Raw genomic sequence first — 15,099 nt, 5'->3', positions numbered from 1 at the left:
ATACTCATTTCATTCCCTGCAATCTGCTGGAGATATCAAGAGAAGCAAGTAATTGCTGCTAGGCGGGGTTACACTTGAATCAGTTGTCTCCTCTAGATCTACCATTACATGGTACTCCTCAGAGCCACAGGCCAACAGAAATCCTCTCTTTAAGACTGTCTTTTTTTCTTCTTTTTTGGAAGCATGGGTGGCGCCTGTCAAATGCTTTCAGTTGCTCTCCCAGTGGCTAAGATAAGCCTATACTCAGACTAACATATTGTTTTCTTTCTCCCTGTAGGTCAGTGCATCTTACTACCCCGCTTCAGGATCGCTGGGGCACTCAGCAGCCATTGTCACTCTTCCCCACCTGCAGCACCACCTATCAGCCAACATGTACGTAAGGAAACGAACACCGGGGGTGTCGTGCCATGTTCTGTACCTTCGCCTGAGCTGAGCCAGCCCTGCCAGAGGCTGTCGTGTGTCAGGAGATGCAGGCGGAGCAGAGTGCGCGTGCCGTGTGTCCGGGTCCGAGCGCCGATCCATGCATGAGTGTCCGTGGCAGTTCTGAACAGGAGGTCGCAGAGACCTACTGTGGCAGCTGAAGATTAATTTTAGGGAAATCAGGGGATACGGAAGAATATAGATACACTGATGGAAACATTTGAGACAGATTTCAAATTACTGTGCTCATCTTTTTGAATTATTATATTCCCCACAGGTGAACTATCTTTGCACCTTACTACCTCACTTCTGTATTTATACACATATAGTTTCACCCACTTATCAATGGTACATTTAAAATTTTTAAATATAAAGAAACTAATCACACCTTAAGTGGGCCTAATTATTTACTCTAAGACAGTGAAGATCACTGACGTTTTGAATGATCAAAATCTTTTAAAAGTTTCCCAGAGTTAAAATTAGCAGGTAAATATATTGTGATGATTTGTTTTCCTCTGAATAAGATTCAGCAGCCTGGCACTGTGGAAAGCTACACAACAACAACCAAATAGCAACAAGCTGTCTACATGGTAATTAGCACCTTCCCAGTATTGAGCCAGACCTTTGGATACAGTAGTACACATGAGCAATATCTAGAAATCTTTTCTACTTTCATGATATTTGCTATTTTCTTGCATTAGCATAGGTCATCCAAGACTGCTGCACACAAACACAGTGATTCCTAACTATAAGAATGCTCCTGAAGCCTTAAAATAATTTTCAGAATGAGGATTGTATTTTAGTGTTTTATCAGCTGCCTGTTTGGCTCAGCTCCTTTTTCAACCCTACAATATGAAACCAGTCTGTGCGTGTCCTGCCCCTGAAGATAAATCCTGTATAAAATAAGCCACTGCAGAATCAGAACACCCTTACGCTGAACTTTGCCTGGTCTGTGCAAGTAGCAGCAGCAGAAGTTATTTTATAGACAGACTTTTTTAGACAAACTGTCAGCTGATTTTTCTGAACAACAGGGAGAGAGAACAAACCATTTTAAAAGTTATGGGATAGTATTTGACAGTCTGCTGTTTTCATTTTATTTTTTTTAATAATAACTGCTAATTGCTGCACAGTCCGTAATAGCTGGGAGCAGATCACATCCCCCTCTCCAAGGAAAAATGAAATTTCAAATGAATTTCTAGACCAGTTTCTTCACTAGTCCGGACCAGAGCCAACTCCCTCCTCATTCGTCTGCTTCACTCTTAAAAGCCCCCCAGCGTCAGTGACTGAGGTCCCAGCGTGTGTTTCTGCACGGCTGTGGTCACAGGAGGACAAGGGGAGCGAGGAGGACAGGGTTCAAGCACTCGCGCTGCTTCTGTCGCCCTGTGCTGCCGTGCTCCCTCCCACACCTCCAGATGATGCTCAGGGCAAGCAGTTGCAAGGCCTCTTGCTCACCAGGTGCTTCAAAGGCAGAACGCATTCCTGATGCTATCACCTGGACAGGGCACCATGCTGCACTCTTTCATAGTGCCTTGCCTTAGGACAGGTCCACGTTGGTCCTTAATCAGTTATTCCAATGGAGCACCTGCTGGGTAAGGAGGAGAACAGCAGCCTTCTCCTCCCCGATGCTTGCTTGTCGCCCTTGGCTGGCTTGGCTGGCACTTCTGGGACAGCAACCACTGATGAGATCTGCTTTGTTCTTCATTCCTGCTGGCTTTTCTTTTATTCATATCCCCTTTGGCCTAAAGTTACAGGATGTTTCTTTCCTGCAAGTTCTCTCCACAGTTACAGCAACACCCAAAGACTTGATGCAAGTGCTGGTGGAGGAGGCTTCAGGCAAACAGCCTCTCACCCAAACCCAGCAGCATCACCTCCTCAGCACAGCTAAAACCAGGCGCTTCGGGGTATGATCCAGCCGCTTCGCACGGAGGCAGTGGCTTCTCTGCAGGCTGCCTTCCCTCCCCTTCACCTCCCCCTTCGTCTCCCCAGGTGCGTGGCTCTCCACTCTTACATGGCTCACGGACCAGACGAGCTGGAGCTGCAGAAAGGAGAAGGGGTCCGCATCTTTGGGAAATACCACGACGGCTGGCTGCGGGGCATGTCGCTGGTCACAGGAAGAGTGGGGATCTTCCCGAGCAACTACGTAGCTCCTCTTTTCAGGTCTTATTTTTCTTATATGGAACAGAAACATGTGGAGAGAGGGGCGGGTCACATGTAGGATGCTGTCTTCTCGTCCCCCCGGTGGAATCACCGCATGGGATTCCTGCAGCACTAATAACAGCCAGTGACTCCTCGTGGGGTTGTGATGACAGAATCATAGGACGGTTTGGGTTGGAAGGGACCTTAAATATAATTTAATTTCAACCCCCAGCCATGGGCAGGGACACCTTCCACTGCTCTTTATTTCTCTGCCCACCTGCCTGGCTGCGTGCACTACGTGGGAATCACATCTCCCCCCAACACCCAGGGGCTGGTGCAGGGAGAAGTCAGGCAGCTGATGGGTTCAGCAGCACTGCCCCTGGGGTGGCACACAGCCCAGACACACCAACGGTGTGGTCAGCCTTCGTCTGCTGGTTTTAAATCTGGGATATTGGCAGGGACATCTCTATCTTCTCACACGGCTGTTTAATTCAGGCCAGGAGCTTGGGCAGACACCTGCAGGTGCCACCACACAGCGCGTGTTGGTGAGTTAGTCTGGGAGCCAGGCTGAGCAGCAGCTGGTCTGGTCTCAGACTCGCCTTTGTTCATTTTGGATGACACCACTCTTCTTTTTTCTGCCAGAAGGGAAACTATGAGCTGAAGGCTCTCTTAGAGTCAAAATACTGTCTTTAGAGCAGGAATTTAAATCCTAGAAGCCACTGATCTAATTAAACAAACATGCATTAGAAAAAGCAATAATTAGTATATACAATTTAGGTGAGGAAAAAAAAATTGCCTGTGCCCTCAGTTCCCTTGATATTTGCTCAGGTTAGGCAAAGGCATGACAAAGAGCTTAGAAATGCAGTGCTGTGTCTGAAACAGAAAGCATGGGGATGAGCCAAGAAGCCTCTTTGCAGATTACCACGTTGTTATTTGGAAAAGCAACGCCCAGTGTCTTGCTTGCCCCCAGCCCAGAGCCAGCATTCCCACTCCCCCATTTTCTTGTGACATGGAAAAAACAGATCCCCTCCTTCCTTCATGAGCAGCTTTGCCTTGTACTGAGTAACTACCATCAGAGGAAGACCAAGGAGATCTCAGCCTCTGCCTCTTCAGAGCATCCTGATGTCAATCCAAAATTTACTTGATCTCCAAGGTGTTCCTGCCACTTTTTGTTCATCTCCCCCTCATCTCCTCGCTCCCTAATTATATTCTGTTCTGCCCAATCTCCCAGTTCGAACTGGAGGTCCCAGTGCTGCTTGGGTCCCTGCACTGCCCTCCATGCACCTGCACTGATAACACCACGGCCCCACCTCACTGATAAACGGAGCAGAACAAGTAGAGGAGAGCACAGCTCAGCCACCCCAACAAGCCTCACAAAGTGCTTCAACCACAAACACTGATTTGGGCACTATATTCTATCCTCCTGAACCACCTGTGCCATCTGTAGTGTTTTCCACCAAAACCCTGGCACAGGAGCAGTGCAGGAGTATTTAAACCCACCGAGTTCACATTTGGGGCAAACTGCTGCTTTCCTTATGAAAAGCCTCTGAACGCCAGCTCACGACCTTCTCCGTTGCCAGCAGGAAACCCAGCCTCTCCGACTCGAAGCTGCCTTCCCTGTATGCCTCGTGGACGCTGTCGACCGCCTCGCTCTCTTCCCAGGGGAGCATCTCGGAGAGCGGCCAGCGGCAGAGCCGGCCGCTGAAGGTGGCTGCGCTGCCCGTGCCCGTGCCCTCACCCGGCAGGAGCGTGGCCGCGCTGGGGGGCACGGGGCAGGCGTCGCTGCGGCGCGGCCGCGGCAGCACCAGGAAGAGTAAGTGCGGGGCCGGGGGTGCCACCGGGGGGCTGCGAGGGGTCCTGAGCATTGCGGGGCGCCGAGCAAAGCGCTGGCGATCAAAGTAAGTGAAACAAAAGCCAGCAAGCTAAACGTGAACCGTGCTGAGACAATACGATCAGTCCCTAAGTGGGCTGAAGCAGTGGTCTTGGAAAACGGAAACCAGCAAATCCAGCTCCTGAACTGGGCAAAGCGATGGGAATCGAAAGAATCAGTGGATAGGCAGGAAAACCTTACACGTCTGGGGGTGGAAATCAGGGCAGTCTGGTCAACAAGCCTGAGTTCCCTGAAGGAGCTGGAGTGCCTAAACAGGTGGTTGCTGAGCACAGCGAACAGCCAAAAAGCTTCCGACAGCACTGCGCAGAGGAGCTCGCTCGCGGGCCCCCGGGGACAGCCGGTGAGTGGTGCCAAGGCGCCCGCACGGAGCACGGCTGGAATCAGGCACAAGGACAGGGATGCGAAGTTTGCTGCTGGTGTTGGGGTTTTCAACGCAGTCGTGTCTGAGGCTGGCTGCAAAGATCCACAAGATAATTTCACAACACCAAGCAACACAGGGAGCTAGAATGGTAGCTGAAACATCCATACACGGATGTGGAGAAGAATAAGCCCTAATTATGCACACACAGCATTGGGCCCTAAATTACTTGCATCCCTCTAGAGAGGGATTTTGGAGTTGTCACAGATGACTCTGAGAACTCCAACTCCATGCTCAGAAGCAATTAAAAAAGGTTAATTTGAAATATTATTTGAAGCAGGAATTATTAAGAAAGGAGCTCAGAACAAAAGAGTAAAACTCAGCTGTGCCATTGTAGGAGTTCTAGTGAACTCATATCCCGAATACCTCATATTTCTCTTAACTCAATAAGAATACAGTAAAATTAGAAATAAGTACACAGAAGAATGATCAAGAGAATGGAATAACTTCTATTTCTGGAGCAAATTTTTTCAGCCTGGAAATATCCAAGGTGCATAAAATCATGAATAGGTTGAAGGTGAGAAAGGATACTTCACAAAAAAAAAGAAGCAGGGGTAATCCAGTGAAATTGTGAAGTCAAGAGCTTCAACAGCAGAGAACTCGAGGAACAAAATTCTCCATATCAGCTCTATTTTCCTCTCCCACACCGAGACCCAAAGCGAGCTCCCGTGGGAGCAGCCCCGTAGCCAGCCCGTGCCCATCGAGTGCCCCGGGCTGAGCCAGCCCCAGGCAGAGACGCTGCGCCCCGCGTACCGGGGCACGTGGTGGCACTCGCAGGAGCAGGGGCGTTCACGGCTCCTTGCTGCATGCCTGCAGGAGCCATTTCCTGAAGGAACGTCCCTGGCACGGCGCTAACCACGCCGACTCTGTGGTCAGCTATGTTGCCAGCCACCGCAGCTCTGCAGCCACCGGCACACCACGGCACACGTGGCGCACCGACCGACCGCCCTGCTGTGGCCGGCAGGGCAGGGCCGCACGCACACACCATCAGCCTGCTCACATGCCCAGTCCCACGTGCCCGAGGCTGCAGGGGATGCCTGAGCAAATGCTCCTGCCAGGCTGGCAGTGCCCCATGTCCCACACTGCGGGCTTTCCCCAGCTGTGGTCATTTTGGTGATTCCTTTTTTTAATTAATTTTTTTTTTGAGTTGGCAGAGAAAAACTCTTTGTGAAGGTTTATTCAGAGCTCAGTTGGTTAAATGCTTTCCAGTGAGACTGGCAGGGTTTATCTTCAGACCATACATGCTGCTCTGGAATATATTTCCAAGTATATTTGAGCAACTCTGGCATACTCTCCAATACTTTCAGGCGGAGCTGCTGGCTGGAGATAGGCAGTGTCACTGGCAGGGGTGAGGCTCATTTGCAAGAACTATTGTCAGTGGTTTTAGACTCAAAATTGGATTTATCTTAAAAGTTATTTTACTGCAAAGGACTCCTTCCCCTGTGGTGGCTCTGTTTAAAATATCAATCTTACAAACAGCAAGATGCTGCAGAAGAAATAAAGTGTGCAACTTCCAGCACTGTAGCCTGGAAAGCAGGTATCAGATGGAGCAGCCAAAGTGGGAACAACAAATAGCACCAAACCACGAGCACTGTGGGGATGGCTCAGGCGCAAGAGCTTGTGCTTACAGTTCTTGCTTGTTCAGAATAAATAAATAAATAAATAAATAAATAAACAAACAAACAAACATGAGGGGCAGAGGGCAGAAGGTGCCCAGACCCATGGGGATGTGCTGCCTCCCCACCGCAGGTACTTCTCGATGAGGGTCTCTGCCCGGCACAGGGCCTGGGGAGGCAAGGACCAGCCTGCAAACAGGGCTGCTGATGCATAACCACTGCTCACTTCTGCTCTGTGCTTTGCCTCTGTTGTCTTCCTTTTGGGACCCACGGCATTCCTGTTAACTCACCTCCTCCCATGGCTCTTGCTCCCCAGATGGGTCCCTGCAGAGGCCGGGGCAGCCAGGGGGCCCCGCGCAGGCTGCCGGCTCCCTGCGGCGTCCTCCCACGGCCACGGTGCGACCTCAGCAGTTTCAGCTCTATCAGCACATCAGCGCTCAGCCGCACAGCATCCCTCCTGCAGCTGGCGTGGCTGAGGCAGGAATGAGGCCAAACTTCTCCCACGATGCTTCACCAGTGCTTGTGGTCAGAGGAGGGGAAAGCAGAACTCCTTCTGTCTGTAGCTCAGTGATCCTGGATGCCAAAGACCCTCCAGCAAAGAGTGAGCCAGCCCCAAAGCCGCCTGCGTCAGCTCCACCGTCCATCCTGGTGAAACCAGACACCTCCCGGAACAGCACCGAAAAGGTACGGCAGGGGGGACCTGCTGCCCTCGGCCGGTCCTCACAGTCCTCTAGGGACCCACAGTTGGTGTCAGCCCAGCGCTGGCCATGGCCCCAATCCCATAAGGGCTTCTCTTCATTCTCACCAGGTTTTTTCCTGTTAGAAATCAGTGGGATCCATACCTGCATTAAGCGATCAGATATTGGTGCTGCTGACTCTGCTGTTCAAATTAAGCCCTTCAGAAAGGCAAGGTGCTGCAGGGTCTCTTTCAGAGTGAATTAATGAACATTGGTCATGCTCAAATTTTGAGACTTTGAGGTCTTAAATGAGGCATGAATCCCACAGAGGTCGCCGTGAGTCTGGTTTCAAATGAGCAGATGCCAGATCTGGATGTCAGACCTTCCGCTGGGCCGGGCGGTGCAGCACTCCGGCATGCCCCCAAATCTCCCTCGCATCACTGGCTGAGCCGCATGGAATGGAGATTTCTCTCCCTGTTGGCAGCCAGAGTGACATTGCCTGGGTAAAAAGGCAGACACCCTGTCATTGCCCTGCTGACAGCTCTCCCCTCCCATGGCACCCACAGGGCAAGTCACTGCACAGGCCCCGAGGGGGGCAGCCCTGGGAGCTCTGGGGGAACCAGGGAGGGCACGGCGTGACGGGGCACCGCGCTCTTCCCCACAGCACCGTGCGCTCCCCGCAGCGTCCCTGGCAGGCCGCCCGCTTCCCCCTGGTGACGTGCTCCGTTCTCATTGCAGCAGGTGAAGACGGTGAGGTTCCAGAACCACAGCCCCCCGCCGCCCAAGCGGCACAGCCTGCAGCCCTCCCCACGCCTGCCCCGCAGCAGGACGGAGCCGGCACCCGTGGTGGAGCCCCCGCTGCCCGAGGGGAGCCCGCCGGGCCCCGAGCTGCCAGCGCTGCCCTCGCCCCGGCTCGGCGCCAGCCCCCTGCACCCACGCAGGGCGCTGCACCCGAAGGCGGCATCGCTGGACCTCTCGGGCCAGCTGACCTTCCCCATCAGGAAGAGCTACAGCAGCGTCTCTGCGAACTGACAGGGTAAGCTCACAGTCCCCCCGCGACGTGCCTACCCGTCCCACCCGCTGCCACCCCTCCTTGGCAGGGGGGATTTTCCCCATGGGCAACGCTGCCAGCACCCGGGCCCAGCCGAGGGCTCGGGAGCCCCAGGGGAGCAGGACGGGGCAGCGGCCGTCCCTGCCCCAGCCGGCCGGGCATCACGGCCCCAGACTGGGCTGCGGGACCCCCACGGGCCCGGGAACTGCACGGCGCAGTGGGGAGCTGGGCTTAGGGCAACACAAAGCCAACGCTCCTTGGCATCGCATAGGGCTGCCTGTAGGAGAATCGGGGAAGGAGCGGGAGAGGAAAGAAAGCACACAGGTATCAGAAACAGTTAAACTTGTTTTGATCTCCTCACTGCCACAGGAAAACCCACAGAGATCAAAACAGTGGTTCATTACCTTCCTACTTCTACAGGATAAAGAAACCATAAATCAAAATCAGCCAGCTTCTAGCTGGATGTTCGTGTTCCCTTTTGAGGGGGTTTCACTCAAATTTTTTGTTAGGTTGGTTGCTTGCTTTTCTCTCTGGTTTTAGTCCAGGAGCTGTAACTCAGAAAATAGTTTAAAAGGTGATTTGCTGAGGAAAGGGACAATGGAAAGGGACATGTCCTCACAACAGCCACTTAGACTGTGCAGGCGAGGGTATTGAATTTTGCTTCTCGTCCCTTGGTTTCCTCTAGCTACCTGACAGCCGCTTCCTAGCTGGCCACGAGCTTACTCCAATTTCACCACCCACCCATTTGGATATTGCTTTTGTAAACACCCTAAATGGGACTCATGGGTTTAAGCCTACATGAAGATGCATGAAACATCGTCCAAGGAGCAGAGAGCAGGACTCAGCGCTCCCACAGCACAGAGCACCCCTCTGCCGTGGCAGCCCCAGCCCCAGCCGACCCCTGCAGCCACCCTCCCGGGCACGCACAGGCAAGCCGGCAGCACCCGGCAGGCTGCTGCACAGCAGGTTTTGGTTCTCATACCTCGCTTTTATTGCTGGTTTAGAGACCACCAATTCCCACCTGAGCCACAACAAACAAACATTAGATCTCCTAGCAGCTCCTAACAGCAGTAGCTGTGCTTCTTCCAAAACTGCTGTAAAATCACATCCTTGGTTAATCGCATACAGAACCTACAGAATTAGCTCTGCTGGTGGATAGAAATTCTCTGAGGCTGTGCATTGGAGAAGGAGGTTTTCTTCTGGAATTAAGGAAAGGGAATGGATAAAAGCCTCTACTAGCCCACAGACCCTGTTTTGAATCTTTCAGGCTTTTTCTGTTTGTGTAGCAGGAAGCTGTCTTCTCCCCAAAAGAGGGATTTTCAATAGCGCGGAAATAACCAGTGGCACTGATAAGTTCTTTGCCTGCTGCTGTCTGTCACTATTTAAGGTCCTGCAGAAAAATCCTGACAAACTGAAAAAGTGCACTTTTCCCAGGTATAAAAGGTGGTGCAAGTGGCAAATAAGAGGGTGAAGACAGCCCTTAGCAATGCCATTTCAGTGAGAACTGAACAGCCCAGAGAAAATGGCAGCTCTTCGCTGAAGATTCCTCTCAACCCTTTAAAACTAAACCAGAAAACCTCATACGATGTCTCTATAACAAGAACAACTGCACCTCTCCCAGCCACAGTCAGAAATAAACAGAATTGCATTAAGTATGTCCAGGATCATCCCAGTTAGTAATTTATAGTGTTAGTGTGGAGGGGAAGGAGGGGCTGCCGGCTCACGCCTGGCTCCAACCATCACTTAGTGCATGCTAATGAAAGGATGGATGGCTTGGTGTGACCTCACCCGTAACCTGCTGACGAAGCATCCAATGCATTTCAACAGCTGACCTCCCCTGAGACTCATTCAAGACAGTGGCATGGGTGGTTGGAGCTACACATGAGAGTTAATTATGCAGATAGAAATGCTGCCAAAGAGGGAGCAGCAGGAAATGTGAAGCACAGCTCGGTGCTGAGAAGGGACAGCACACGTAGGGAAGCAAGAGGAATGTCTGCATTTTACTGCCCCCAGAAAGAGCATCCTCGCCTCCCGCTAGTACAGCAGAGCCCAGCCTAACGCGACAGCCCCGGCTGCGCTGCTTGCCGAGCAGAGGCGCCTGCTGCGAGCTGCCTGTGCCGGGAGGGACCCAGCCGGTTCGCTGTGCCTGCTGCCCCTCCTGGGTGGGCTTTTACACCCGACAGCAAGAGGCAGCCTCGAGCCCACCAGTACCAGCAGAGCACGGGGTCCCTCAAGAGCCAGCAGCGAGATACTGGCCTGGGGATCCTGCAGCAGCTCTGATCGGAGATCTTCGCCTGTTGCCAGCAATTAGCTCTGCCCTGCAAGACCCCAGTGCCCGTTTCATCAGGACCTCAAAAGGAGCCTTCCTCGAGAGCAGGGAGCGCATCAGTGACTGCAGACGCTCGGGAGCTCAGCGCAACCTGCATGCAGAGAGGTGTTTGAACATGAGCGACAAAGAGAAAACAGCATGCAGGAAATCCCTGGGGCTTCAGGCAGAGACGTACGCTGAAGTCACCTTGTAAATTTAATCTACTAGTGGGGCGGGTTCCCACAAGAGGCGGGCAATGAGGAAGAATCTGAAGTTGTTTGGGGCTGCAAAATGAGAAACAGAAAGAGCAACCCGCGGAACTGCCTGTGGGCCCCTTCCTCATGCCTCATACCTGCCACCAAAGCCCAGAGGGGAGGAAATACAGCATCACCGTTGGCCCGATTTGTCAGGTGCACTAAGCCAAGCCTCAGTAGACACCGTGAGCATCAGGAAAATCCAAAGGTGCTCAGCATGCCTTAAGACTTAATAAGCCATAAAGTCTGAACATCCGAGCTCACAACAGCTGGATGCTGCTCATAACGTTGTCAGCTCAGAACATTGCCTTTCATGGAACAAAGCCACGCTCTTCCACCAAGATAAACAGCAATAAGGTTTCATAGACCCATGCACACAGGGAAGCTTGCAAAACTGCTCAGCCCATTACACGGCACTGACAACTTAACACAAAAACACCAAAAAGCACCACAGATCTCTCCCAGAGCTGACCCACTGCATTATGGCAACACATGACAGCGTTGGGCTGATGGGGAGAGAAAAAGCTCTGGCACTTGTGCACATGCATGCACACACACACAGAGTCACAGGCACCAAGAGGGAAAGGAAGCACTGACAATGAAATTGGTGCTTTGGTAAAAAAAAGCAGGAATCTATTTTGGGACAGATTTCAGAGTTTCTTGCACAAGATATTTCAGTGCTTTGATGCTATGGTGATAAGTTCCCTAAATGTATCCAAAATGTGCAGGAAGAAAGAACTGAAAACAGGACACATTTTAAAGCAACAGCTCCAATAAGCGTCTTACTGACATCATCCAGCACTCCCAGCGACACACGTACCTGCCCACTGGTTTAATCCTGCAGCCCAGTGCAAAATGGTGGAGCGTAGCATCTGGACTGGATTATTTCACTAAGGAACACTGCAGGCACAAGGAGCGAGGGTTCAAGAGCTTTCTTGCAAAAATCCAGGCTAAAAGGGAACCCCCAGAGGGAGATAACCTGCAGCTGTGTCACAAGCGCTGAGCAAGGCAGTGCCCCACAAGCAGTCCTCATCGACACAGGAAGGCTGATCACACCAGGGAAAACATCCTCGGGGTCTGCCAGGAGCAATTCTCTAAGTGCACCAGACCAGAAATGTCTCTTCTGGAACAGTTACTCTAATCACCTGTATTCTGTGAGCAGAACAACCACACAGGGAGAGCTTGGAGCACAGACAAACAGCATTTTCTTGGTTCAGCTCTGGGCTGGGGACCAGAAGTGCACTCCATCTCTCATGAAGCTCTGCTCCAAACCCCTGTCCGTCCTCTGGCTGCTCTCATTTTTTTACTTTTTTTTTTATTGTTAGCAATGTAAAGGGAGCATCACATGTTGGCAGGAGGGTGGTAGCTCTGCATGGAGGTGGGCGAGCTCTTTAAGGGTGTATGTTCATTTTCATATGTATATATTTATCTTCCCTCCTCTCTTCCCCTCTTCCAGACTCTCTTCAGCCCAATTTCCCCAGTGAAGAGAGGTTAGACACCAGCACCGTGACCCTGCTGCTGCATCTCCTCCAGCAGGCCGGGAAGGACCGGACCCCCACCCGGGCTGCTCCCTGCAGCGGTGCAGCCCCAGCCCCGCTCACTGAACTGCCCAGGCTCAGCCCTGCCTCACCGTGACCCAGCTTATGAAGTCCAGAGCGCAAAGGAAACAACATTAGGAAAGGCAAAATACAATTGCAACTGCACTGCAGCATAATGTATTTCTGTAATGAAAATACATTGTTCTCTGCCTCCCTGGCTGAATGCGAAGGCACTCGGTTGCTGGGGGCTCCGACCATCTGCAGCATCACGTTTGTCAGGGAGCGCAGGGAAAGAGCTCTGGAAAAGCACACAGAGTAGCACACGGGGACAGAGGGACCCTTAATGAACCTCTCTCAAGTTCCTGAGTTGGGCTTATTTTCTATCTGCTCATTTCTTATGATTAGTTAATGAATTGGAGCTGAATCAGACCATTCATCAGCTCTGCTTTAATTGCCTGCCTAGCCTGGCAGAAACCTAGGAGCACTTCAATAAGTAACCTACCCCCCTGAGCTTGAACTGCAGTCATGTTTCCTGATGAAGTACGAACAAAGGCAGCAGAGGTAACAAAACATAGCGTTAACTAATTCCCTCCCCACACTTCATGCGGTGGACAACTCGTCTCAGGCATGGGGGTGAGGGGAGCCCCCCAGCCTCCTGGAGCTGCACCCACAGTGCTCCCTCCCACGGCTGCCCTGGGGAAAATAAAAGCGATAATGCTCAATGTCAGAAGGGAATTCTGCACGGCCATCTCAGAGGGAAGCTGGCAGGCTGCTCTCCTAGGAGCTTGAGAACTGTAGCCAGACTGGGGTCTATAAAATATCCCTGGGGACCAGCGCCTGCTCTGTGATGAAGAGGATCTCATTATTCCTTGGTCAGAGGACAGAAGTCACGTAAGAGGATGCTGCATCCAAAGCAACACAATGCATTTATGATCACATCTTGTCACGTGCTGAAAAATGCCAGAAAGGTGCTACTGGAAACAGCATTGACTTCAAGAGGGCAAGGGCAGGCTCAAGGCTTTGCTAGCTGGGATCACGTTGGTCTGACAAACACAAGTGCTACTGGTAGCTCAATAATTATGAAACCCTGCTGTGATTTCTGTCTTCCAGTTGCTGAGCCTTTGACAGTCATTCTCAAGAGTTTCTTCCTCTTTTATAAATGGAAGTCAAGGGTTTTTTTTCTTTCATAGATGATCACATGATTCCAAGAACATGGGACTTTAAAAAAGGTATCACAATACTGATAAGTTAGTGAAAGACCACATTGTGCAACACCAGGTATTTACTTCTTTCACTCTCCCAACCACCCTGCTCTCCCTTTAGTAATGGGCCATTTTCTAAAATATTAGGAAACCATCAAACAAGCAAACTATAAGGCTGTAGCTCATTGAGACATCCAATCCATGATATATTCTCAGTTACCAGGTGCTCTAATGAACACTTATTTCCACGTGTTTCATTTCCTGACCTGATCTTGTTCAGTTTTTCATAAGCCACCAACCCAAAAGTTAAAGCACCAAGCACCTCATCTAGATTCAGAAAAATCCAAGAAATTAGCTGGAGAGAAAAGCCCAGGAGCACAAGCAGTCCGCCCCAACGAGCCCCCTCTCAGCCCCACAGCACAAAGGGGCCGCAGGACTCCTTCCTCTCCTTCCTCCAAACGGCCCGGGGCAGAGCCCCCTCGCCCCAGCCCTTTTCTGTACCTAGGTCCAGGAAAGTGAAAGGGACAAATCTGGCCTCAAAACATTTAGGTTGGACACACCAGAGCAGCCCAGGAATGAGCAAGTTCCTATGTACATTTATCAATATTTTAGAAGGTTTATTCATTGCCATATAGTTGAGGTTCATTTGTGCCACTACATATATTAAATGTAATAATAGCTATATAGACTTTAAGTCATGTGTCCCGTCCCTGTCCCCCCCACCCCCCAAGTCTCAGTATTTCCCCCGTTTAAAAGGTAGCATTTCCAAACGCTCGGCAAACCAGCGCTCAGAACCCAGCGCTCCCTGGGTGAAGATATCGGGACTTACAGGACGCGTCAGCAGAAGCTCGCACAAGCCGAGTGCTCCGACTGTACCTGCTTCAAACAGAAAGTTGTGGAGAAACCAGAAACCACCGTTTGGTCTGGCACACAGGACACCTAACAGCAGTTGCACTGATGAAGACTATACACTTAATAAAAGCAGACGAAAGATCTATTAATACCAAACTTCCAACCTAAATACATTTTAGAGACAGTAAGGATCAATGGATAGCGATTTACCTTGGTCACCTGCATAACAGACCAGTGAATTTTGTTGCCTACTTTCTGCATTGAGCCCAGGAAACATTACAGTGAAATGTTACTGCCATGTTACTATAAATAAGAAAACAGAAATGACTATTTTTACATGCATATGTTTAGAAACAGTAAGATATATAATCATTTCTTATTTGGTGATGGGTAGGAAAAAAAAATAGAATACATATATTTACTTTATTGTTTGGAGATACTTGTACAAATTCAGTGATGCTTAATATTTTTTCCATGATGTGAAGTTCATTTTTTAAAAAGGCTTTTTCAATTTATCGTACTATTAAGGAGAAGAAAAAAGTCAATAAACAAAGATATTAATTTTCTGGTTTGTATTAATCTTCAAAATATTTATTTTGTATTTCTGTAACTGAAAAACAATGGTTTAAAAATATTTTAAGTTCTCAAAAGTTTACTTATCTAAGTTTATAATACCACAGTTTAGGACTGTAACCTGTAGATTAATTAAGAAGTTAACCGAAGACGAGTGGATTAC

General features: G+C 50.5%; 1 protein-coding gene across 5 annotated transcripts in view; it reads left to right on the top strand.

Moving 5' to 3' along the window:
- The window catches only part of SH3RF2 (SH3 domain containing ring finger 2), a 39,991-nt gene extending 25,106 nt beyond the window's left edge, over window positions 1-14,885 (top strand). For 2 of the 5 annotated variants that reach the window (XM_040573578.1, XM_040573574.1), the window contains 6 exons: window positions 278-372; window positions 2,407-2,577; window positions 4,137-4,369; window positions 6,798-7,165; window positions 7,897-8,194; window positions 12,228-14,885. In XM_040573578.1, the coding sequence (XP_040429512.1) occupies window positions 278-372; window positions 2,407-2,577; window positions 4,137-4,369; window positions 6,798-7,165; window positions 7,897-8,190 (1,161 nt within the window). In that variant the 3' untranslated portion in view covers window positions 8,191-8,194; window positions 12,228-14,885. Of the gene's footprint in view, window positions 1-277; window positions 373-2,406; window positions 2,578-4,136; window positions 4,370-6,797; window positions 7,166-7,896; window positions 8,195-9,476 lie in introns of all 5 variants that reach the window. The other 3 variants (XM_040573577.1, XM_040573575.1, XM_040573576.1) reach the window with 3 other exon arrangements.
- The last annotated feature ends 214 nt before the right edge of the window (window positions 14,886-15,099 follow it).

Source organism: Cygnus olor, chromosome 14 (genome assembly GCF_009769625.2).
Source record: "Cygnus olor isolate bCygOlo1 chromosome 14, bCygOlo1.pri.v2, whole genome shotgun sequence".
NCBI classification, from domain to species: Eukaryota; Metazoa; Chordata; class Aves; order Anseriformes; family Anatidae; genus Cygnus; species Cygnus olor.
The sequence above is the reverse complement of the archived record's forward strand: the minus strand, read 5'-3'. Positions and strand labels throughout refer to the sequence as shown.